At 35.9% G+C, this 25,646-nt stretch overlaps 1 protein-coding gene across 3 annotated transcripts; it reads right to left on the minus strand.

Moving 5' to 3' along the window:
- Positions 1-6,029: 6,029 nt before the first annotated feature.
- RNASET2 (ribonuclease T2) lies at positions 6,030-24,711 on the minus strand. 3 transcript variants are annotated; one of them, XM_081944730.1, is made up of 10 exons: positions 24,556-24,711; positions 19,381-19,486; positions 17,477-17,537; positions 13,946-14,001; positions 13,330-13,387; positions 12,678-12,742; positions 9,718-9,831; positions 8,082-8,127; positions 7,652-7,726; positions 6,030-6,435 (listed from the first exon to the last, which is right to left on the minus strand). In XM_081944730.1, the coding sequence occupies exons 2-10, from the start codon at positions 19,467-19,469 to the stop codon at positions 6,229-6,231; spliced, it is 771 nt and encodes a 256-aa protein (XP_081800856.1). In that variant the 5' UTR covers positions 19,470-19,486; positions 24,556-24,711; the 3' UTR covers positions 6,030-6,228. The 3 variants fall into 3 exon arrangements, with proteins under 3 accessions (XP_081800856.1, XP_081800858.1, XP_081800857.1); XM_081944732.1 differs by lacking the exon at positions 24,556-24,711 and adding an exon at positions 24,230-24,530; XM_081944731.1 differs by lacking the exon at positions 24,556-24,711 and adding an exon at positions 24,206-24,529.
- Between the last annotated feature and the right edge of the window lie 935 nt (positions 24,712-25,646).

A 25,646-nucleotide genomic window follows, 5' to 3' on the forward strand; every position in this document is an offset into this window, starting at 1 on the left:
AGGTCATCTTTTGTCTCCGCACTTCTGCATCTGACCGGAATTAGATGGGTGGAAATGCCAGCGTGGCCGAAGAAGATTGGACCATGTGATGGATTTATGGGGGTGGGGTAAGATCATGAACTTTCAACTGGGTGGAATCCCAGGAAGTTTTAGATTTGGGATAATGTCAGCATTCCAAATATCATGCAGAATTAAATCAGAGTCCAAGGCAGAGCTATCCTTAAAGTTCCAATTTAATAAGACAGTTTGTTGCCAACAACAAACTTCGTTGCCTCTGTTGCCTCTGATGATTTGGACAGGTTGCGTGGGCGACTGCGAGCCACCACATGTTTATTGGACCCATGTCCCTCCTGGCTTGTACTGGCATCCTGGGAGGTCACACGAGGCTGGCTCTTGGGAATGGTGAATGCTTTGTTGAGTGAGGGGTTCCTACCAGCCGCCTTGAAAGAGGCGGTTGTGAGGCCCTTACTCAAGAAGCCTTCGATGGACCCAACTGAGCTAGCTAATTATCGTCCGGTCTCCAACCTTCCCTTTTTAGCGAAGGTTGTAGAGAGTGTGGTGGCTACGCAGTTCCCACGCCACCTGGAGGAAACGGACTATCTAGACCCGCGCCAGTCCGGCTTCCGACCCGGGCACAGCACGGAGACGGCTTTGGTCGCGTTGGTCGATGATCTCTGGAGAGCCAAGGATAGGGGCTGTTCCTCTATCCTGGTTCTGTTAGACCTCTCAGCGGCTTTCGATACCATCGACCATGGTATCCTATTGCGCCGGCTGGAGGGGCTGGGGGTAAGGGGCACCGTTTTACGGTGGTTCTGCTCCTACCTCTCCGACCGGACGCAATGTGTGTTGGCAGGGGAGCAGAGGTCGACCCTGAGGCCATTCACTTGTGGGGTGCCACAGGGGTCGGTCCTCTCGCCTCTCCTATTCAACACGTATATGAAACCGCTGGGTGAGATCATCCGTGGCTTTGGGGTGGGATACCATCTGTACGCTGACGATACTCAGCTGTACATTTCCACCCCGAACCACCCCAACGAGGCCGTTGACGTGATGTCCCGGTGTTTGGAAGCCGTACGGGTCTGGATGGGAGACAACAGACTTAAACTCAACCCCTCCAAGACGGAGTGGCTGTGGCTACCGGCCTCTCGGTTCAACCAGCTGACCCCATCGCTGGCCATTGGGGGCGACCAACTGGCCCCCGTGGAGCGGGCGCGCAATTTGGGCGTCCTCCTAGATGCCCGGCTGTCTATGGATGACCATGTAGCAGCCGTGGCAAGGGGGGCGTTCCACCAGGTTCGCCTGGTGCGCCAATTGCGCCCCCTATTGGACCGGGATGCCCTTCGCACAGTCACTCATGCGCTGGTGATGTCTCGTCTGGATTACTGTAATGCTGTTTACATGGGGCTTCCCTTGAGATGCACCCGAGGACTGCAGTTGGTCCAGAACGCGGCCGCGCGGGCAGTGATGGGGAGTACGAGGTACTCCCATGTAACACCTCTCCTGCGCGAGCTGCACTGGCTCCCTGTAGTCTTTCGGGTGCGTTTCAAGGTGTTGATCACTATCTTTAAAGCGCTCCATGGCACAGGACCTAGCTATTTGCGGGATCGTATCCTGCCCCATACATCCCTGCGACCAATTCGCTCTCACAGAGAGGGACTTCTCCGGGTGCCGTACACTAAGCAATGCCAGAGGGCGGCGCCGAGGGGTAGGGCCTTCTCTGTGATGGACCCAGCCCTCTGGAATGACCTCCCCCCCGACATTAGGACAGCTACCGATCTCCGCTCCTTCCGCACGAAACTCAAGACCCACCTGTTCCAACTAGCCGTCCTGGCCTGAATTATAACTATAGTTTCTAATCCCCCTGGATAATTTTTAAATTTTAAATTAAGTTTGACTTTGGGTATTTTAATTGTTTTTAATTGCATTATGTTGTTCTTAACTAATTGATTATTTATTCATTATGTATTGTACAATGTTTTTTGTATATCTCCTCCTCGTTATTTATTCGTTATTTATTTGTTGTGTAATGAATTGTACGCCGCCCCGAGTCCCTTGGTGGAGAGGGAGCGGCCTATAAATTGGATTAATAATTAATAATAATAATTATTAAATTGGAACTTTAAGGATAGCTCTGCCTTGGACTCTGATTTAATTCTGCATGATATTTGGAACACTGACAGCAGTATTCACTTAATAACTTTGGTAAGAAAGATCGTAAAATGGGGCAAAACTCACATATGTTTCATTTAACAACATAAATGTTGGGCTCTATTGTGGTCATAACTTGAGGACTACCTGTAGTAAGCTAATATATCCAAAATCTAAACCTTGGGTTTTCAATTTTGGATTACTTGAATTTTCATTGACATGTTTAAGTATGTGATGCCAATGCAGCGATTAGTCTGAAAGATTTCTTTCAAGTGCTGTATGTAATCAAATCATTCTGATCTTCCACTGGTGCCAACCTTGCTAAGCATTTACTCTAATTTTTAAATGTTGCAAGTCAGGTTTGGTAAATTCATATACCTATATAAAGGAGTAAAGGAAAAACTGTGGGAAGATTATTTTAAGATATTTTAATTTTCCAATCATGTCACTGCATTTCACTATAAATGAAAAATGACTAATGAAATTAGGTAGGGCCTTGCAGACATAATATTTAAGAATTCTCCTGGATGTAGATCTCAAGAAAAAGTAAGTTATCTGGAAAAATCCTACTAAACAGACCCTTACTTCACCTGTTCCTTTTGAAAATGTTTAGGAATCTGATAATGGGCCAGATTTCAACAATAACATGTTTCTGCTGGAATCTGAACACTTAACATTATTTGAATCTCAAGCACTTGCTTGTGTGGAAAAATGGGGTAACAAACAATTGATCGATTATTTAAATTATACCATTTAAGAAATGCCATAGGTAGTAAAACATCCAGACCCTGTAATTTTCTCAAGGTCTCTGCAAAACAGAGTAAGAATTGGTAGCATATTGTACTCACTGTGTGATGATTCACCATGCTGTGAGCAGCTGCTTTTTAAAGAATAGAAATGTAGAAATTCCTAGTGTGGTGTTGCCAATCATGTATTTATGTTTGTAAAGCCCCTTGTGTATATGAATACATGTGCAACAGAAGTGGTATTCACCAGGTTCTGACCAATTCTGGAGAACCGGTAGCGGAAACTTTGAGCAGTTCAGAGAACCGGTAAATACCACCTTTGACTGGCCCCATCTATTCTCTACCTCCGGAGTCCCAGCAGATCAGGAGGAAATGGAGATTTTATAGTATCCTTCCCCTCCCACCAAGCCACGCCCACAGAACCAGTCATAAAAAATTTTGAATCCACCACTGGTGTGCAAACAGGAAAAAGTATTAATAACAGAGATAGGTGATCAGTAGGTCAGACAGGAAACTTAAAAAAAAATAAGGTAGTAGAAAGCTGTACATAAATCTTGATATATATTTATTCACTCATCTCAGTGACAAGAACCCCATTTATGTAGCGAATCTTGTGTGCTTAAATAGGTTCTTTACCACCACACAAAAATCAATTTTAAAAGCACATTGATATTAAAACTGAAATCTTTTCACTCCTACAAGGTAAGCAAAATTACCCTGCGATATTGCAACAAATTAAAACATAACATCTATTTTTGAAATTACACATATTTTTGGAAGAGACCAGATGAATATGCAAGTTAGGAATCAGCAATTCGCAGGCTAAAGAGCCCCATTAGGTTAACAGAGATCTGATTATTTCCCAAGACTTACAAGAAATGGCCAAATATTTTTGACTCGGGATGATGGGAAGAAAAAGCCTAAAGAATGTAGTCATTATTTTAGGCTCTGAACTATCTATTTGTTATTATTAGACTGCTTTGCATACATTTTATTCTGAGGATTTTTCTGAGAGTAAATTTTCTTATTTTGATTACTGATACATAAGAATTGCAGTGTTTTAATGATTTCTCATACTAATCTGCCCTACTAAACTGATGTGTTGATTAAATGTAAAGGGACATTATATATTTCCTTCTGGATTCCTCCAAAGAATAATTAGATATAACAAATACAGGTAGCCTTCGACTTATGACCACAGTTTGGACCAAAATTTCTATTGCTAAACTGTAGGTTTCAGAAATCCATCACGCAATTTGTGTCCAAAATATCTGTCTGCCTTTCGCAGAGTTTATTTGGCTTTTATAAAGTTTTTACAAGCAAAGCACAGAGCAACAACACATTGCAATAACAGGTTCACTCCCCCAAATCTTCCCTAGAGAATCAAGAATACTATTCAGGCCAAGGTTAACTCCTGCCTATGCTCTGGTGAGAGAGTGGGCTAAAAGATAACAGACTGTGCATCACCTTCCCCTTATTCCCGCATTTGGTTCTGCTAATTAGGTGAGCTTGTAGGTTTCCAAGATAAACAGCCACTGAGGTCATGGTAGTTTCTACGCATACCTGTACGTAAGCCTTACCTCTCATTCCTACACTAAACAAGGTGGTTAAGGGAGATGTATTCGATTTTATGAGCTTTTTTCCACAGTTGTTAAGTGAATCATTGCAACACTTAACTAAATCCAGCTTTCCCCCATTGACTTTGCATGTTGGAAGTCAGCTGAGAAAGTTGCAAAAGATAATCACGTGACCTGGGACACTGAAACCATCGTGACAAGTGCCCAAGTTTTGATCACATGACTGGGGATGCTGCAATAGTTGTATGTCATAAGATACTTTTTTCAATACCATTGTAATTTTGAACACTGGATAAACATATGGTTGTAAGTCAAGTTCTACCTGTAACTCTAAATAATAAACTTTTATCGGTTTGTTTTATTGATCAGTCAGATTGGTTAAAACCAGGAATGAGCTCTCCCTCAAGAGTGCCCTATCAAACTGAGAGATAAATGGGTCTACTTTAAAAGTTTTTGATTTCAGGGAAGCTTGACATTTAAGAAAATTATTGCTATAGGGACCAATTTTTTTCCTCTCTCTGGAAAATGACATGGCGTTCAGTTCAATTATGTAACGCCAAATAATTTAATATGAATAGAAAGAAAACTGAATAGTATGTGGCTGATTAATTATCAACTCAATAGTAAAGTACAAAGCCTGAATCACATTGCATCAATGAATATTTTTAATGATATATAATCATGAGCAATTTTTAGGAAAGGTACTTCTAGAAAAAAAAAATGAAAGGATAAGGTTCCACCACTCTGTTCTTTCTAGAGTATTTTACTCTTACATACACATTATAGCATAGCAGTTTTTTTGATGCTGTATGTTGATGTTGAATAGAAATAATATAAATAGGAAGAAGACAAGACTTTATTGGCCAAGTATGATTGTTACGTAAGGAATCTGTCTCTGGTACATACGTTCTCAGTGTACATATAAACAGCAAAGTAATATAATCATAAGATACGAATAGGAGAAAGTAGTAGAAAAGATGAGAAGCATAATAATAATATAGGCAAACCCATAGCCATGGATAAATATCCTTAGACATAAGGCAGTATTGTGGTTATAAGGCATTTAGCAGATGGCACAAGGGAAAAAACTATCTTTGTGTCTAGTTGTTTTGGCTTGCAATGCTCTATAGCAGCATCCTGCGGGGAGGTGTTGAAGCAGTTTATATCCAGGATGTGAGGAGTCTGTAGATATTTTCTCAGTCCTTTTTTCTGGCTCGTGAAAGATACAGGTCTTCAATGGAAGGCAGGCTGGTTGCAACTGTTTTTTTCTGAAATCCTAACTGTCCTGTTTGGTTGTTGTGCCAAGCCAGGCAGTTATATGCTTACCATTTGTTTTGGTTTTTTAAATATATAATATACGGCTCCAAAGGATGGCTATTTACTGTTCTGGTTCTTTGACTTTTTCTTAATGAATTCCTACAATCTTGTATTTGATACAAATTTATGCAAAAAAAAAAAGGCAGATAAATAAATTTGACACAAACACTGCAGATCACTAACAGATTGCAATTATTTTGAAATTGATATTGATTTAAAAACAACACCCAATAAAATTGAGAAAAGTGAAAAATAAGCCAATTTTATTGAAGAAAGAGTACTTCATATACTATGGACAGCAATTTTAGTGAAACAAGCAGTCATCACAGTCATCAATCAAAACACAAAGAAAGCTCTTAATACTAGCTTCACAGATGGCCCTGCTATATAAATCCAATGCATAATTGTTCCCCACCAGAACTTTAAAAAGTTCAACTTTCCTAAATTACAACATCGTTTGCAAAAAAATGTTTGTAAGTTTTCATATGTGAAGGGTAATAAGTCAGAGTATCATTGCAAATTGACAGATCCTCTGGTCTGAAAAAGTTGTCTTCAGAAGATAAACCAGATTCTTCCTCTGTACAATTTCTCAGAGTAAACTCCTTGGTAAAGCAGAATTTAATCTGGCCTATTACTTGTAGCCGTCCCTGAAGAAGGAAAACAAAACAACACCGTAGAAAACGTATATAGGAAAGTTTATAAAGGAATTATTGATATTTCAGTGGTTGGCAGTTCAGCAGAATGAATTTAATCTTCAAAAGCCAACAGTTGCAGCTGCATGATATACTACATTTATAGTTACCAAAGAACACAATAAACTTAGAATAGAATAGAATAGAATAGAATAGAATAGAATAGAATAGCAGAGTTGGAAGGGACCTTGGGGGTCTTCTAATCCAACCTCCTGCTTAGGCAGGAAACCCTGCACCACTTAATATCTACTACTTGGAATAATGCTGATTTTTTTCAGATCGGAAATAGATGGCCAAGATATAAATTAAGTCTATTTTGACATATAGCAGTAAATTTTATGAACTATTTTGCTCAAAACAGAACTCCCAGCAATAGAAAAAAAAAATGAGCACAATTTGATGTCAGCAATCTTCTACATAAACAAACTGTACTTAGAAATGCATATTGATTTCTTAGATTATATTTTATTGCTGTTAAATGGCATTAAAAGTATTCAGAATGAAGCTGTTCCTTGAAAATATTTTAAAAACCATACACCTAAAATAGATCTCATAAAAATAATAGCTTCTGTCAACAGATGCAAAAGGCAATGCATTTTCTACTTAGGTAGAACTCTAGAAAATGTTTTCTCAAGTTTCATCAAATATACCACCAATGAGAACTGACAGAATCAGTTTTCCGAATGGCATTGGCTGCCACCTCATCAATGAAACAGCCAAACAAAGTGACCAAAAATGTCACTGGGTGAAGTCCAAAAAAAGACCTCAGCATTCATATTTTCTAGATCATCTAAAAGTTGTTTTAAACTAACAGATCTGAAATATATACAAAGGTATATTTGAAAAGGAAATATTTCATCTACATATTGCCATAAACCTAAATCATATGAAAGCTAGCTACCTGCAGTTTTAACTTTCTTTCGTTTTTTACTTCCCATTTAAAGTCTAAATCTGGACAGATGGAAAGAAAGAGAGAAAGGCAGAGGAAGGGAGGAAGGAAGGGATTTTCATCATTATTGAGGGCAGACTGATGAGTCTGTATTGAATATGTATCTGAAAGAATGATTAAATAACTAGATGTGTTTAATCTTCAACTTCCAAATATTAAAACAATGTTTTTAAAAAAGAATGATTAAATATTAACTAGACAGGCATTAAGAGAAATATGTACCTCTTCAGGAGGAATACACTGAATCTTTGGCATTATATTGTAAAATCTTTCAAGGGCTTCTTTGATGACTGTCAGCTGAAGATTTAAACATGAAATAAATAACATAAAAAGAATCAAGCATCTGTTTAACAAAATATGTGTTTTCATAGTCTAGAATTATGAAAACTCTGTATGAAAATAAGAAAAATAATAACACACAAGTTGTGAGATGAAAGTCTGCATTTGTAATAGAATTGTCTCTTTTCATACTTCTTCCCAAAGTTAACCCTTAAATTTCCTGAAATGAATTTTGATTAGATATGTTTGTTCTTCTAATGGAATTCTTCAGTGGAAAGACTTAATTAGATTCTCATCACCACTAAGTATTATACAACGACAATTAAAGGCTACAGTTTTGCAGAATGCAATGCAGAGTGACCTTTTCTCTCACCTGATAGTAGGTAGAGCCTGGTATTATCCCAACTTTCGAGAGAACACTGAAAGAGAAAGAACTCTTATCAAGCATTAAAAAGACAGAATTCACTATATACAATTACACAACAGGGAGATTCATCATTATTTTCCCACATGTAAAAGATTAGATAGAAAAGACATATAAGACTTCAAGAAGTCAAATTCTTGAAGTCTTCTATGTCTACACAGTATATCCAACATTGTTTGACTAGTATTACATTTTGTTGCTCACTTTCTCTTAAAAATTGTTATAAGGCCTATTGTATATAGCTGGAACATTGGGGTAGTAATGCTGAATTGATAACCCATAGAATAAGTGAAACCTTACAATGTTCATAAAATAACCCACTCATTTTAGGGCTACTTATACATTGTACACTGACTAACATTACATGACATCAATTTTCTAAAAACAGATTCCCGCTGTATCTCTCAGGGAATGCTTGGAGCCCTGAAAGCCCTTTTACTGATTCTTTATTAGGAAAATGTGTTAGGGCAGACAGGCTGCTAGACAAAGCTTCTAGCTTATGTAGTTTGACCAAATGCAGGCATTAGTCAAGTAATTGTGCATATTTTACGATGACCCACCAGACGGGAAATTGAAAAGAAATAGCTAGCAACCTACAAGAATTGAATATTTACAAAATATTTCAAATTATGCCAACTGAGACTATTTTTCCAAAATGCTGTGTCCCTCATCTCCGGTTTTCTTCATTATCTGTCTCAAGGATACTGTATGTGCACACATATAATAGTTTCTCGTTTGATATTGATGACTAATTTGAGGAATTGCATTTCATTTATTGATCCGCGGTATCTAAATTTCTCATGTTCATTTAATATTTATATTTGATAATCACATGCAGAACAAATGCTTTCAGCCAGAATTGTCTTGGACTGGCACTTAGTGTTGTCTGTTTTTATCCTTCCTGGTTCCAAACTTCATGGATGTTTGAAGTTCATTACATTAAAGAGAACAGAGACACATGGTATACTATAATCCAGAGGTGGGATTCTACCAGTTCAGCCCGGTTTGGGTGAACTGGTAGCTCCGAAGATCAGTTGAGAGCAAACCGGTTCACTCCAAACTTCAGGTGAGCCCCCCCATCCCTGGGCTGTACTCACCTATAGTTACTTGTTTTTTAGCCCAGCTGAAAGGCGCAGCAAAGCAGATTGCTGCGCCTCAGCTGTTTTGGCACGCCTCAGCTGCAGTAGAAGGTAAGTTTTTTAGCTTTGTTTTAACCTACTGCGCAAGCACGCAAAGTGCGAGCTCAGCGTACCGGTTGTTATCCCTGGTTGAATCACTGCTATAATACCTAGAGTTGGGATATTCCCACCAACACAGAGACTCATGAGAGATCTCAGCAATACCAATAGATTCAAGACTAAGTGATGCTATAATTTTTTTGTTATGTATCAGCAACTTCCCTGAACAAATATTTTTCAACTTCTAACCTTTAAGGAAGCATTAGGCTAAGCCCTACATACCTGGCAAACTCAGGATATAAGAACCACTTTTATTTCTGTAAATAAATGAAATATTGCATACTCGTTAACAGAGAGTCTTACATGTAGTAAGATTAGTAGTGAGTCTGAGAAAATAATTTCCCCACCTGTTAAGGTCAATTTTTCTATAGAGTTCCAGTGTCTTCTGAAAATACTTTTTTTGTGAGTTAAGAGCCTCTAACTCAGCTGCACATGTCCCATGTTTTTCCCATTCATGTCTCCTATGTAAAGAAAAAAAGGTTAAAAAAATAACTAGTATCTTGAAGCACCATTGTATTTGGAAAACTATACAAAAATTCTGTAATCGTCTAATATTTATTTGAGAAGAAAATCTCAATTGTGAGTCTAGGCAAGATTCTACCACTTTGGTCATTGCATTGGAAATCTAGAAAATTCAAGCATAAAGCCAGCTTTAGTAACTGTTCTTCCTAAGAGAGACAATTAGATAAAACAGATCTAATAATAGGTAATATCTTTACATTTCTGTATGATAATGCATGTTTTGCAACTGCAACATCTTTTATAGCTTATTTACTTATTTATTTAAATATATTGACTGCTCAACTCCAATGAACTCAGCGCAACTCAAACTATTATTCCTTAGGGATGCTCTAAATCAGGGGTGCTTAATTCTGGCCCCGCAGGGCAACCATGGAAACAGTGAAGGACAATCCCACAGTGCCTCTGCCAGTGAAAATGTGTGTGGCCCCCCGGCTCCATTTTAGCTGGCAAAGGGTTTCAGAAGGCCATCCATGCCAAATATGGGACCCAAAGGCCAAACAAAACAAAAGGAGAAATGTTTCCCCTTTTGCATTTGAGCATCCAAGAACGGACAGTAAAGGAGAAAGGGAAAGAGGAAAGACAAGGAAAAAGATGGGAAGATGGGAAGAGAGAAAGGAAGGCAAAAGGAAAGAAGGGAAGGAAGAAGAAAGAACAAAGAGGGAAGGAAGGAGGAAGTCCTGCCTTAGCACTTGGCCACCAGCAGACGGCAAGGGTCCTCTGGAGGACAAGAGTTTGGCGCTCTCCCTGGTCTCACCTTCCTTCGCTGGAGGCAATGGGTCCCCTCAGCCCCGCCCGGGCCACCAACATGAATAATGTCAAACGTTGGTCATGCCCATCCCAGCCATGCCCACCCATCCCCCCAAGGTCAAACACAACCCTGATGCAGCCCACAATGAAATCGAGTTTGACACCCCTGCTATAAATGGAACTCTAAATGTGTATTTCACAAACTCCTTTGTATATATAAAATTATCTCCCTAGTATATACGAATGTCTTGGATAAAAGGTCTCTTTCTGCTGAGAAAAGGATTTCTTTTTATGAATAATTTAAATTAAATGACAAGAGAAGTGAAGGTGTGATGGTTAAGACACCAGAAACAGTTTGGAGTCTTCTGAATTTGCTTTTCAAAAGCAAGAAAGCTTAGCATTTAAGAGAAGACATGCTGCAATCATGTTTCATGTGGAACCGGAAACTATGGAAACCACAAACTGTGAAGAAAAGCTATCTTTGTTTTTATTTTATCAAATGAAAAAAAAATAATCTTGTCCTTGTGTCTAACAAATATTCATTTTGTAGCACATCAAGGACGTTGCATACATAATACATAAACAGCCATTTCTCAAAAAAAAATCTTCGCTTAATTGCTATTTCATGTTAGGGCTATGTAATATTTTAGAAATGATTTGTAAAATGAGCTTTGCAGTTTACAGGAGTATGAATATAGTACCTGTTTGCAGTGTTTAAAGCAGCTTCAGTAAATTGGAAATAGGTGTTACATTTACACTCCTGTGTTCAACAAAGCACATCCTCCAGGGATTGGGTGAGTGTGCTCTATAGTGACTCTGATTCTGGGAAAGTTGTGGCTCTTTAAAGAGTTACATACTAATAGGCTATATATTATTGGGAAACGCCTAGCTAGGCAGAGCGGAGTCTAAATGGGGGAATAGCCTTGAATTGCTGCACAGGTCCAAGAGATTCTTCCCCGCCCCCCCGCCCCCCCTTTTAAGCGCCATAGAACCTTATTTATCTGTTCCCATGAAAAGGCAAGCAGTCTGGGGTGATTTTTGTATAGTAGAGAGAATATAATAAAGTATTAACTCATTTTCCTTTAATGCCTAGTTTGGGCTTTTGTTATATGTACTTCTATTTTAAACAGAAAAGCTAAAGGCAGTCATAATGATGCAGCAAATTAGGGTTAATGATCTGAATGATGATGCAGTCAGATTGCTTCTTCACAATTTTTAAGCACTTCCCCAAGTGCTTAAAAATTACTTGCCATTGGTACAATATATCTGTTCATCTTTTAAAAATAAGCACAAAAAGGTGCAGTCAAAATTGTACTTAGAAGAAATCTTACATGGATATGTTCATGTAGTCTCCTAAAATCAGGTTTGGCTTGGGGAAGCTTTTACCTTTCTTTACTGGGAATCAATGGATATTGCATACTAGAGCTCTGAAATTATTCAAATTCGATTCCAAAAAGTAGCTTTGAAGAGTACAGGGATATGAACATAGCACCTTTTTCTGAAACATATGAGTTATATCTTTTTCTGGAATTGTGCAGTAGCTGCAAAGGGCAGTTTATAATCCTAGTTAAAGTTACAGCTATGTTAATGTGCCAAGATAGTATTTGTCATGCTCCTAAGTAGCTTTATGGAATTGGAGCCAAAGTACTCACAGTACAGTCTATTACACATAATGCAAGCTTAATAGATTTCTTTAAATAATCAATATACTGGATACTTTACAAAATAATGTAACAGGACATAATTAATGCCATAATTTTTAACTAAATGTTTTTAAAGATGAGTTTGACTGAAAACATTAAAACTGAATTTTACAGTTGAACTCCCGTGAGGGTCAAAAATACCATCCATATGCCTAAATACAGTATATTATTTGAGAAAGCATGAATGCTGAAACAAACTAATCGTCAGAAATCCATAGTTTGTATTATCTGCATATCTGACTCCTATTGTTACCTAATGTGTTTCATTTAGAAAGGCAACTAAAATTAAGCATTTATACAAAGCTATCAATAGGGTTAAATGTGACACAACTCACCAGAAATAAGTATGGTTTGTATGTAGTATATCTGGCCAATATTCGTTCATGTCTTCCATGAAATCCTAGCAATATAAAAAATCCTATAAAATTAAAAAGCAAGTATATGATGCAAACTCCATCTAGATTTTTTTCAATGAGTATTTTATTTTATTAGATTTTAATCCCTTTATTGTTTTATAAATAATTGAAGATGGCGAACATAACCTTTTCTCCACAACAGCCCTGTGAGGTGAGCTGGAATGAGAGAGAGTGACTGCCCCCCTTTCATGCATAAAGTAGGACTAGAACTCATAATCTCTTGATTTTTAGACCAGAACTTTAACCACTACATCCAACTGGCTGTATAAAATAGCCTCTTATCTATAAAATACTTCACATAACAGCTTTAGTTAACATGTGATTATGATAATATTGGAATTTGTAGGCAACTCTGCAAATTATTTAAAAAGGGACTCAAGAATGAAGGAGTCATCCTCTTTTTCTAGTTCCTGGTTTGGTAATAAACGTTTGCTGATTGAAGTGTATTAATAAATAATACCTCTTTGGCAGAATACCCTAAAGCTTTTCTGAGTCCAGTCAAATTCTTGACTTAATTATTATTATAGTTTTTCTTCAAGTATTCAGTACCTACAATTTATTTGATTCATACCTTAATTTCAGATATATTGAAGTGCCAACTTCTATTACATTCTGCAGCTTTATCAGGCCTGGGGAAGAAGCAGAACAAGAGTGCAAAGGATGAAAAACCAACTGTTCTGAATGGTAGTGGAATGCATTCTCCTTCTCTAACATATATCTTGTGAAATGGGAGACATCACAGGATTGTTTTGAGAAGAGTTAAGGACAGATGATATAGTACGTACCTTATTCGATATCATAAAGGTTAAAAAAAAATTGAGACCATGGAAAAAAATTATATAATGTAATATCATAGCAATTTAGCATAGAGATGTACAATTAGTGATTCCATAACTTCCTTTTTTTGGGGACAAACAAATCCCAGTAAATAAACCAAACTATTTATAAATGTAAAAGGAATATTAAATTTTAATTTACCTAGAAATCTTGGTATTTTCATATAAGTGTTTTGATTCATGGATTACCACAATTTATAATAACAAATCATTTATTTAAAAAATCGCTTATCATATAATAAAAACTTTCACCTTCTGTGGGCATCAGACCAGAATATTTCAAATATAAGATACTATGAACTTAGAAAGACTACCAATACAAGATTTTTTTCTCCCAAACTTATACCTTACCAGAATCCATGGATTGTCCAGTACATTGGTGGTTCTTTGCATTCATTTTCATTCATCTAGACAAAATAATGGGTTATTGAGGGAAAACCATTTTTATGCAGAATGGGAAAAATAGGGTCTGATTCAGCTGTGATTCAAATTATTAATTCTGACTGTTGTTTCAATTTGTCTCAGATTTGATTGAGGCATCTGTTTTAATGATTCAGCATGAATTCAATCTATTTGTTTTGATTTAGATCTTGGAGTCAAACTTTTGTACAAGCGTAGAAGGTGAGTGTTTTAAGGAAAAAAAGAAGAAATCATCAATATCCAATTGGGCTGACAGACAACCTCACAACATCTGCAAAATATAGCAGAGGTTCCTGTTCACAAGATAAATATGATGGTGGGCAATCCCAAGCTGAGTATTCCAAAATGTTGCCACATTGTCCAGAAGAAAAAGCAGAAAGTAATTTAAGCTAATCGTTTCCTGATGAATTAGAAAGAGGAAGTTTCTTCCTGGAATGTTCTTATCCATCATGATATATTTTTATCTACAATCTACAGGGTCTTGATGTAGTTCAACAGTGCTCAAGTAAATAAAGATGGTGTGGAAGAATAATGTTTTATTTTGGAACACAGCAGTCCTTTTTTACTTATTAATTTAAAAGACGCTTAATAAACTTCAGTGAGACACTGAATGTGACAGTCAACCAATAACCTGGACTTAGGTTATGCAGGCCTTTGTGGATTATTTTAGGAAATACCTTCCCATAAATGGCCTAATAGTTGAAGTTGATAAATAGTGTTCATCTCATAATTATTCATGGGCCATATTGTAACTGGGAGAAAGAACCAACAATACAGTTTGATGCAATTTCTCCAGCTACCATTCTTTCTGGAATGTTACATTGAATGTGTATAGAGACTGAGTGGTGAAGGATTTGGTTCTACCTCTGCTGTGCTATAATCTCAAACCAGCAAAATTATATGGAAATACTATTAGCAAGCTTTATTTCATCAAGAAGTGCTAATACTGGAAACCTCGCAAGGTTGGTCCCCTTTTCATAAAAATGAAACACTGGTAAACTTTTTAAAAATAGCCTCTTCAAAATACCTAGTATTAGGAAAAAAAAGTTGATAAAATCAGAGTAATTTGAAATGTATCTAAAATGTATTAATAAACAATTTATCTAAAATTATCTTTATTTTGAATCAATACTTTGTCATATGAAGTATTCCATTTAATGACAAAATGGGCTGGTACGCCAAGGGTGTTTGAAACCAGTTGTATATTTCTGGTTTTAAGAAAACAACCCTGTGTTATTCTGACATGTTTCATATTTGTCAAGGTTTTTTTTTTCTTTAGCACCTTTTAGAAGCATTTATCTTACTAAGATAAGTAAAATATTCTACTTACTCCTTATATTAAAAACAACCCTTTTAGCTTTGCAAACTTTTTCCGACCATATTCACTGCAATGATCATCATACATGTAAGATGACATCTGGGACCAAATAAAAATTAACCACCCTTACAATGTTTGTTCTGAATGAAGGTTGGAATTGGACAGGTGCATGTCTCTGAATTCTTTCACATTATTCTGAAGTTGTCAATTTTGTTTATAATATTGGAAAGGTAATTATTAGTTTTGAAATGATTGCTTTTTATTTTATGTTAATATTGACTGCTAGCTTTGCAAAACTTTCTGATATAACATACAGATATAGCAAATAAATGCTTTGAAATTGTATCCTTTTTTTCTATGAAATTATTAAATTTCTTTTAAAAAGTTCTTTCCTAAATATAAATGCTTTCCTATTGTTAAAAATGGCTGTAGCTGGCTCTTATGTGGAAGACTATCACATAAGACAATTTAATTGAAATCCAGAAATGGAGAACATATAGATCCAAACCATTTTGGTAGGGAGGAGTGAATTAGAATCCCATCTAGGTCCAGTATATAAAAACTATGTCATTTTTTTAAACCCCCCCCCCCTTCAACTCCATCTTACTACCCATTGAAGCCCCTCCCTTTCAGAACATGCAGTGTACCATCTAGCTACCAAAAGCCTACTTTTGCATTATGATTTAAGTTGGTTTAGAATATGGCAATATTTAAGTAAAAGCTATGGTTTAAAAGTAAACGATCTTGTTACCTGATTTTAAGGAAGGCAATACTCCCATGTTAGAATTACAGAGTCCTATAAAAAGTAGTAATTGCTTAACAAAACCCTCTGGCAGGCAATTCTTCATATGATAAAAAGAATGTTGTAAATCCCATCACAACTGTTTTTTCCTCCAAACATTTTTTTAGGCTACTTTAAATATGAGTCATAAAATGCTTGCCATTTTTCATATTCACCAATATTTCATTGAACTAGCAGAACACCCTTCATTAAAAACAAACTCAATTTGCAGTCAACAGTAAGTGTTACATTTATTTTGGCAAGAGAAGAGCAGGAATTCAGCCAATTGTGCAGTAGGAAATAAGTGGGAAAATTCATTGCTTTCAAGAGCTCAGTCCTTGACTATGGCATCAGAGACACTTAAAAGCAGAAAACCTTCATGCTATTTCCAAGTATTCTGATCAACAGTACAATTCAGAGAAGCAGTTCTGAAGCTTAACAAAAAGTCTAATGGAAAAGATATGCTCACAATAGCCAGTGAACGGAGATATTAGCTTGGCTTTTTCTACAAAGTAACCAATATTATCACATGGTACCTTGTAGATGTTGGGGATCTCAATGTCTATCAGTGCAGAAAAATACAGTAGGGCAAATGTCAATGTACAGCAGGAGGTCTATTCCAAAAGAATGTGAAGACTCTACTTTTATTCCAGCTTTTGTATTAAGTTAGGTGGTATATGTATCTTTATAATGGAGATTCTGGCAAATTCCCCATTGAAATACTCACTAAGTGTTTCAGTTCTTAGTATTAGCAATCCCCAAGATTATTCTCTGCTCACCTGAAATTCACATATTTTTAAATTGCTTCAAATCTTATAGCAAGAAAAGGAAGTACACGATGACTGAATCTTAATGTCTTAATTTAAGCTGACAGGATTTTCCCTGTACGGTATATGCTTCTCCTTTTATGATGTAAAGAAACCAAGAAGTTTCTAACAGGCCTTCTTTTTTTAATTTCACCCACGAATAAAATAAGTAGGTTTCACTGCAGCATATCAAAGCTGCTTATAGTTGGATTTGTTTGAGCCTGAAAACTAGACTTTCCTAAGAAAGAGGTAATTTGAAAGACATTAGACTGCCCATGTCAAAAGCGACAAGCAAGAAATAAAGGTGCTCTCTGCATAGACAATAGATGTGTTCACGGAATGAAACTTGCAAGGTCTGATTTTTTAAAATTATTTGAAAATTCAAAACAATTCCTCATGTTTAAATATAGATATTTTAGTCATGTGCAGTGGCCAAAAGTTTAAGATCTCAGTAATACTTCTCATCTCTTGCACCCTCTTCATGATACAGCAAAATAAATATTTTAATATAGGCTTATAGATAGCAAAGTAACTACATCCATTTAAGAAGATCTTACCATGCATACAGTCACTGGCCAATGATGAACTAAGTATAATTTTTCCCACTTATGATGAATACTGAAACATAAAATATTTAGACTTAGAATAACTTTATTGTCACTTTAAATGTACACTAATTGACATACATTAAAATTATTTTTTTAGATACTTAACATTCCAAAGGCATAACACTTCTGTAGTAACATTTTCCTGGTATAGTTCACAAACAAACCCAACAATTTCTCTCCAAACTACTAAACTCTTTCTGGCAATAGTATTTTAAATTGTATTCATCTCGGTTTTACAACCTTTTTTGCTGTGTTTATAACTGAATCACCATGGCCATTAAGTGAATCACATGGTGATTAAGTGAATCCAGCTCCCCCCATTGACTTTGCTTGTCAAAAGCGCCTTGGGAAGGGTGTAAATCATGATCACATCACTCAGAACACTGCAACTGTTGTAAATGCATGCCAGTGGCCAAGTAGCCTAATTTTGATCACATGCCACAGAGATCTTAGAACAGTTATAAGTTTGAGAACTGGGTATAAGTCATTTTTTTCAGTGGGGGCACAATTTTGAACAGTTGTTAAAGGAATAGTTGTAAATCAAGGACTACTTACACATGTCTTCATATTCAGTTTCCAACAAAGTCAACATTTACAGTGGAAACCACAAAGATATAGATGAAGATGCAGTTTAGCGCTATATGGATCGATATAATTGAATGTACTCAATATGCTAAGCCAGAATGAGTTTGACATATATTTACCTTTGGCTTAGCTTGTAGGTAAACCCTCCCTAGTGTCTTACGAACCATGTTTAATTGTTTTCATGTTGTATGAAAAATCTTACTGCAGTTTGTTAATAAAAGTGAGATTAAGAAAACTATACAGTGAATTATCATATTGTATGAACATAGACTAATGTTGTCCGATCATGTCACAAGCATTTGTCATATACTGAAAAAAAACCCTGAGGTATTTCATTTTAGAATGGAAAAAACATAATGCAATTCAATAAACACATTTTTTTCAATTCTACATGAGCCTTATTCATAAAACAATAATTATGGGATCTTCTGTGCTGATAGTTTTTGGTGAAATTAATACTGTACTTCTAAACAAAGTATAACTACATTTGTTCTATGGTGTTAAAACAACTTTAATAATAATCCATTATACAATTGCAAATACCCTTACTGGAGAAACCATGAGCATTGTATCAGAAAATGTAAACTGGATACATATTAAATATATTTTAGTTTACAGCCAATTGTTTTAACCACAAAAAGCAATTATTTCCTCCTTCAAGGCCTCTTGAAAACAAGGAATAAAAACATAGCCTTCAGATATTGTTGAACTCTAGCATCTAACTAGCATACCTAAGAACATAATGTTAGTTTAGTCCTATAATGTCTGATCAGCCAATTGTGTTGTAGATATAGTCCCAGATTCATTTGATGAGACTGATAGAGGAGTGAACTGTTTTACTGACTTCAGGATCTTTAGAGGGTACCTTTTAACATTTTATTATTATTTTTTCTTTTGCCAATAAACCTTGTTTTCTGATCCTGGAGTATAGGAGCTAACTTTAATCTTTTCCTAAGTTCATGATGCAGACATACTTAGTTGAAATAGCAGGCAGAAGCACAGAACTGCTACCAGTTGATTCCTGCCAAAAGAATCACTTCCATTAGTCAAACAGGAAGGAGCCCTTTTCCATGTTTCAAAATTACAATGGAAGATTGATAAATCCCCGAACTATATTTAAGAAAAAGGCAGAGGGAAAGGAGAGCTAATTTCCAAAAATGGGCAAACTATCTGGATGTTAATCTGTTTGGATACTGGATAAACATTTTCAGGACTTCTTGTAAAATTAAATGTCATTGTCTTTAAAGTTTTCATTTCAGGCTACTTACCTATCAGCCAATACATGTGTAGCAGATCCACAAAACAGAGCAAACCAAAAACATTCAACAAGCAAACCATAAGTAGTCACTGATTTCATGTTTATTTGCAATATATCTATGAAGGAAAGGAAAAGAAAAAAATGTAATACTGATGATTATTTTCTCATTCATTCAGGAGATGGAAAGCAAGTAGCTTGCTTTCCATCAACAAAATCTATATTATTACTTTTTAAACAAAATATCTAAAAAAGCTAAAAAATTATATAAGGTATACATGTTTTAAGTTTCTAATTAGAAACAATGATTAGGATTATAACATTAGAAATCTGAAGGAGTCTGGTAGCATATTTTCCAACTAACAGATTTTATTAAAAGGTACAGATAGTAAGTGGACTGTAATCTTGATAGTTAAGTCATGCATCATAAGGTAGTGTCATAAAGGGTGATGTGATTGCCCCACTTAATGATAGAAGTTCCTAGTTATCATCATTAAGCAAAGGTCATTAAATAAAGACCGCACATAATCACAACTTCTGATTTCCTGAAAGTTTCTCCATTGACTTTGTGGGAATCCATCAGGGAAGTTTGCAAATGGTGATCATGTGACCATGGGACACTGATAATCTAAAATCACAATCGTGTGACTGACTGCAGAAGTGCTGTGATTGTTCAAGAACTGGTCATAACTACCACTCCTTCAGTGCTGTTACAAGTTTGAAGAGTTAGCTGGATTTGTTGTTAAACAAATACCATCTTGTATAAACATTCAGGAGCAGCATTTTATCAGATGCAAATTTAAATTGGAGTGAGGTGGAGGTGAAGATAGCTTGGTTATCTGGATACAGATTACATAAGGGTCTGAAACAGTGCTGTTGGTGTAGATATTGGGGCAAAGTAGGTATCTGATGAAATAAGCTGTAACTTGGGAAAGATTATGCCTTTTAATAAGGTATGTTAGTCTGAAAGGTACAGTCAGATGACTGATTTTTTTGCTGCCATAGATTAACATAATTGTACTGCTACAACGAATAATCTCTGCTAACTCAGAATTAGAATGTCAATTTATGCAAGAACATTTTAACACTTTACCATAGTTATCTGAGTACATAAGTATTTAAAAGAACACTGATAAATAAGGAAAAGAATCATTTACATCACTACTTCTTACAACTTATAAAGGTTCTTCTGGACAGTAAATAAAACAGAAAGTTTTTTCTCATAAAATACATTAATAGTAATATCTACTTAATAATGTTTATTAGAAATATATTACAGAAGGGCAATGCCCTTCTTTATAAGTTTCTTGGCTATTTAGACACTCAGAAATGTTATTTCAGCATCATTGTATTGGTACATATTCCAATCCTACTGCAGATATGCAAATTTATATGTAGAGTGATATCATGGAATATATTAGGTTTCTAGTTTTCCTTCATTTTGCAGGTTATGGAGTACTTACATGAAAAAAAAATTGCAAACATCTCTGATTGCTTTGCTCAGACAGGTCCTGAAAATGATATGACAATATAGAATTGCAGTGTTTGAATAGGCATTGAAGATGAGATTGGCAGAGTTGGATAATGCTATAAGGACTCTCATCATTTGACATATTCTGGGAAGATATCCCAAACCAATAGTGAGAAAGGAGAAAGCATTCTTACACACATCAGATATCACACCTGTATGGCCCAAACAATAATCTGATTTGTGTAGAATACTTGTAACTATATGGCTTTCAGATGAAATGCAGAGAACTGATTAGGGTTCCACTGCTGTTCTGGACAGCAGACTGCTCAGAAAACAGAAATTTTATCTATGCATGGTGTACATGGAACAGATTGTAACATATCTGTAATCAGGTTTGTGGTTAGAATAAATAAAGGTTTAATTGAAAGGATGTAGAGAAAAATGTTAAGTCTCCTGGGTATTGGCAGACTTCACTTAAATAGCACTGTAAGCATGCAAACACAGATACCAATTATAACAGATGTTCTGTTTGTTTTGTTTAGCAGTCAACCTCTGATCAGAACATATGCTAGAACAGAATTATTTTCAAACACAATGAAACATATTAGAGCAGAAACAATTCCTTTTATTCACTTATTTCGGTGCTGTTTGCAGAGTTTTTTTTTATATTCTTGTGTTCTCTATTAGTCCGTCTACACTAATTGGACAGACCTTTAGTGCATTGACTATACTAAAAGTAGTTTCCTCAAAATATTAACATTACTGACTTGATCTTGCAAGTAGCCTTTCACAGATAGAAGAGCATGAGTTACCTTTTTTATGGGTTGAAGAGAGGAGGACCTTATTCTTAATTAGTATTTCTAGTACTGCTTCTATAAGTAATACTGGAATGCTGAGGCATGCATTCACTATTGTTTTGCTGATTCCTTAAAAAAATAGGAAAGTTTCAACTTCCCCTTTCTTGTGCAAAGAAGTTCATCCTGATACTTTCAGCATTCAGTTTCCTCTTTTTCCTTGAGTTGCATGTAACAATATAGTTTATGTCTTAAATGGTAAAAAAGACAAACATTAATAAGAGTGCGATTATTAATGCACTGTTTTGGATAGGTTCATTGAATAAATTCTACAGACTTAATATCTTTAAAGGATATTCAATCATTTCTTAATTTGTCAAGGAGCTCAATAATTATTTAAGGCCACTCGTGTGTTCGTTTTGCTTCTATAAGATACCTGTATAATACTTTGGGTTTTTTTAAAAAATTTTGCCCGCATTGTTTTTTTCACCTTTTATATTCTTATTGTTCTAAATTATTTACTATTTTGATTTCAATGATGTTTGCCCCTGCATTTTAATTCTACAGTATTTTTATCTGATTTGCTTTAAACCACTATGAATTATTTTGATTCAGCAATATATAAACAGAACAAAATACTGTAAAGAAATATTTACAAAACTCAGTAGGCTGAATGGAACAAGCACCTCCCCGATTGGAAGGAAGCCTCAAACTAATTAAGAAAAAAATGAAAAAGCTCATTATATAGAATACTGACTGCTTATTGGAAGAAGCTAGGATAGAGCCAGAAAACTAGGAACAAAAGTAAATGGAATGATGTGGTCTGGAAAATGACAGAACTGATACAGAGTGGTATAGTGTCCCTTTTATTTTATTTTTTGCAGATCTTAGTGGTATAGATTAAAAGGACAAAAGAGTTTATGTAGGGTCTCCTGCTTGGGCAGGGGCTTGGACTAGATGACCTGCAAGGTCTCTTCCAACTCTGTTGATCAGACATGCTTTATAACATAAAATAGCTTGGTCATTGACTGTAAGCATAGCATAGAAATAAAAATGTTATGTTTGAACCAAATCATTACTTTTCAGCTCCAGCTTTGGAGTTAATCAAGGGGAGGCTTGATTTGTATTGCTACTTGTTGCCCAAGGTGTTCCAATAAATGGAAAAGCCAATCTCATCATTCTGTTTGCAGAAACAAAGGAAAACTCTAGGCTTTGTCCTACTCCTGAGTAGCTTGAATACTCCATATAGAAACATTATACATTGTGGCATTGAGTCAGCATCAGCAAGGTACTATCAGATGTCCATTGTTGCAATGATCAATTCTAAACTGCCCTGCCAAAAGAAATTTTGTTTTGTGTCAATCAATAGGCAAGATAGCCCCTCCCCCCAATCAGTCCATGAGCCACTAAGCCATGATAAAGTGGACTACTGAGCCCTCTCAAGCATAATAAATCAGTGCAGATAGTCTTGTTACATTGGCTGTACAGGTAGTCCTCAACTTACAACCACAATTGAGATCAGAATTTCTGCTTAAGGCAGTTTTTCATGCCTAATTTTATGACTTTTTGTCATGATTGTTAAGCAATCCCTGCAGTTGTGAAATGAATTGTGTGGGTGTTAAGCTTCCCCTGTGGACTTTGCTAGGAAGGTTGCAAATGGTTATTACATGACCCCAGGATACTACCACTATTGTAAGTATATGCCTATTGCCAAGAGCCCAAATTTTGATCATGTAACTATAGGGATGCTATGATGGTTTTAAGTGTGAGGATTGGTTGTCACTTTTTTCAGCACTGTTGTAATTTTGAACAATCAGTAAACATATGGTTATAAATTGAGGATTACCTGTACCTGCAGGTCACACAGAGAAATAAACTAGCCAGCCAAATTTTAGATCAGTGTATCATACAAACCCACTTGGTATGATTACTTTATGGTTCAATCCTTTGTATAACCACCACCACACCTATATTAGGTTAAGTAAATCATGCTACTTTAGCTATGGCAAGTGCTATGATTTAACCTTTGATATGGCTGCCTTTCATGATTCTGAGGTTAATGTAGTTAGACCAAGTTAGTTTTGAAAGGTTATTGCTTCATGTGCACAAATGGTAAAATAATCTTTCAAAACTAACTTGGTGTAGCTCTACTCAGTACCTAGATAAGGCAACCAGAGATCTCGTAGAGTGTACCACATATCTTATGAAAGTATGTCTATCATTGTCATTTATCTAATAAATTAACTTAAACATGCAAGAAGTTCTTATCGAGGTTTCAGCTAAACAAAACAATACAAAAGAGTTCTGTCAAATTATACAAAACAAAAATTCAAGGCATATTTATTCAGAAGAATATCCTGCATATTTTAATAACAAATCATGGAAATTAATTTCCTAAAAACATAAAAACAGATTGAAGTAGTAAATTCTCAAATATTATCCAAAGGTTTAATTTCTGATTTTCCATAGTTTTTTCTTTTTTGCTTCAAATGAGAGAAATACGGTAAGTTATACTGAAGCAACTGGGCTATACACTAAACAAAGGCTATTTCACAGATTCTAAACGCACAAACCTGAGAAACCCTGTTTCTTTTTACCGAGACTTATCGAAGGTCATTCAGAAGTCATCTCTGATAAATAAAGCACTGATTTCTCTTCCGTCCGAAATGAGTTCAAGAAAAACCAAAATACAAATATTTAAGAATCCATTTCTTACAACCTCTTCCGGATAGTTCGCTGTATTTCTCGACGGATATATTCTAGGGCAAAGTACCGTCATAAAATGTTTCGATACAAAGTCAGCTTTAGGTGCTGTACAGTTAACCAATCCGAATTCCGATTTGTTTTGAAACAAAGCCGCACACTAATCAAAGAAATTAAATTATCCCTAATTAAAAATCCACTTCAAAACAGAAAGACTTACTATCCAAGATGCACACTTCAAGAGCTGAAGTTTTTAATCAGTCAAAACCTCGCGACTTTGTTTTGCCTGGCTTGCGAAAACCAATCAGGAAAGCTCGCTCCCGTGTTAACTTTCGCTTCCCTATAGGGGCCAGCACTTCCGCTGCGGAATTAAATCCCGCCCATTTAACTTACTTTGGGTGCTGGATAGAAGACAAAGAAAAGGGGTTTGCGCTATACACTGCCTCTTAACATTGCTTCTAATCGCTTGCCTTCTGTTTGATTGATATTAAACATATGTACATACATATTTGTAAGTCTAAAGCTATGTACTTTTATATCCCTGCGGTAGAAAGTAGACTATGAAACACAGTAATACCATAAGCAATTGTCATTTTTAAGCTATTGATAACTTAAGTTTATTAAATCAGTCTAGGTTTTTTTTAAAAAAATTAAATCAGTCTAAGGGTATTTTTAACTCCAAAGTGAGTGTATGCTAGAAAATATCTCCTTTAAAATTGGTGGCAGTTTCAAGCAAGCATACAATGAAAACAGTCTGATTACATAAAATTAATTACCACACACATCAACTCTAACCAATGGGATTTGCCTACTCTGACATTATAAATGTGGATTTTGATATTTTTTGTGAAACCGTTAAAGGCTATATGTTTAATCTATAGAATGAAGTATTGGAAATGTTCTATAAATTCTATAAATATTTTCAAATATTTAAATAACCAAAGGAAGACAAATGCCTTGTATCCAAATGTACTATTCAATCCTAGCCAGTTTGATTATTGAACAAACTCAGCTTAAACATAAGTATATTGTGTAGATACAGATTATTTGATTATTTGCAAGCTCACAAAACAGTGGTGAGTTTCAAATTTTTTTAGAACCTATTCTGTAGGTGTGGCCTGCTTTGTGGGAGTGGCTTGCTGGCCATGTGACTGGGTGGGATTGGCTTGCCAGCCATGTGACTGGGTGGCTGTGGCCAACTTGTAAATTGTGGTGAAACTCACTTAACAACGCTCTTGCTTAGCAACCAAAATGTTGGCTCAGGAACTCTGCCATTGAAGTGTGCAAGTCTTAAAGCTGTCAAGTTACAAG

Source organism: Natrix helvetica, assembly GCF_964273705.1.
Source record: "Natrix helvetica genome assembly, chromosome: 2".
Classification (NCBI taxonomy): Eukaryota; Metazoa; Chordata; class Lepidosauria; order Squamata; family Natricidae; genus Natrix; species Natrix helvetica.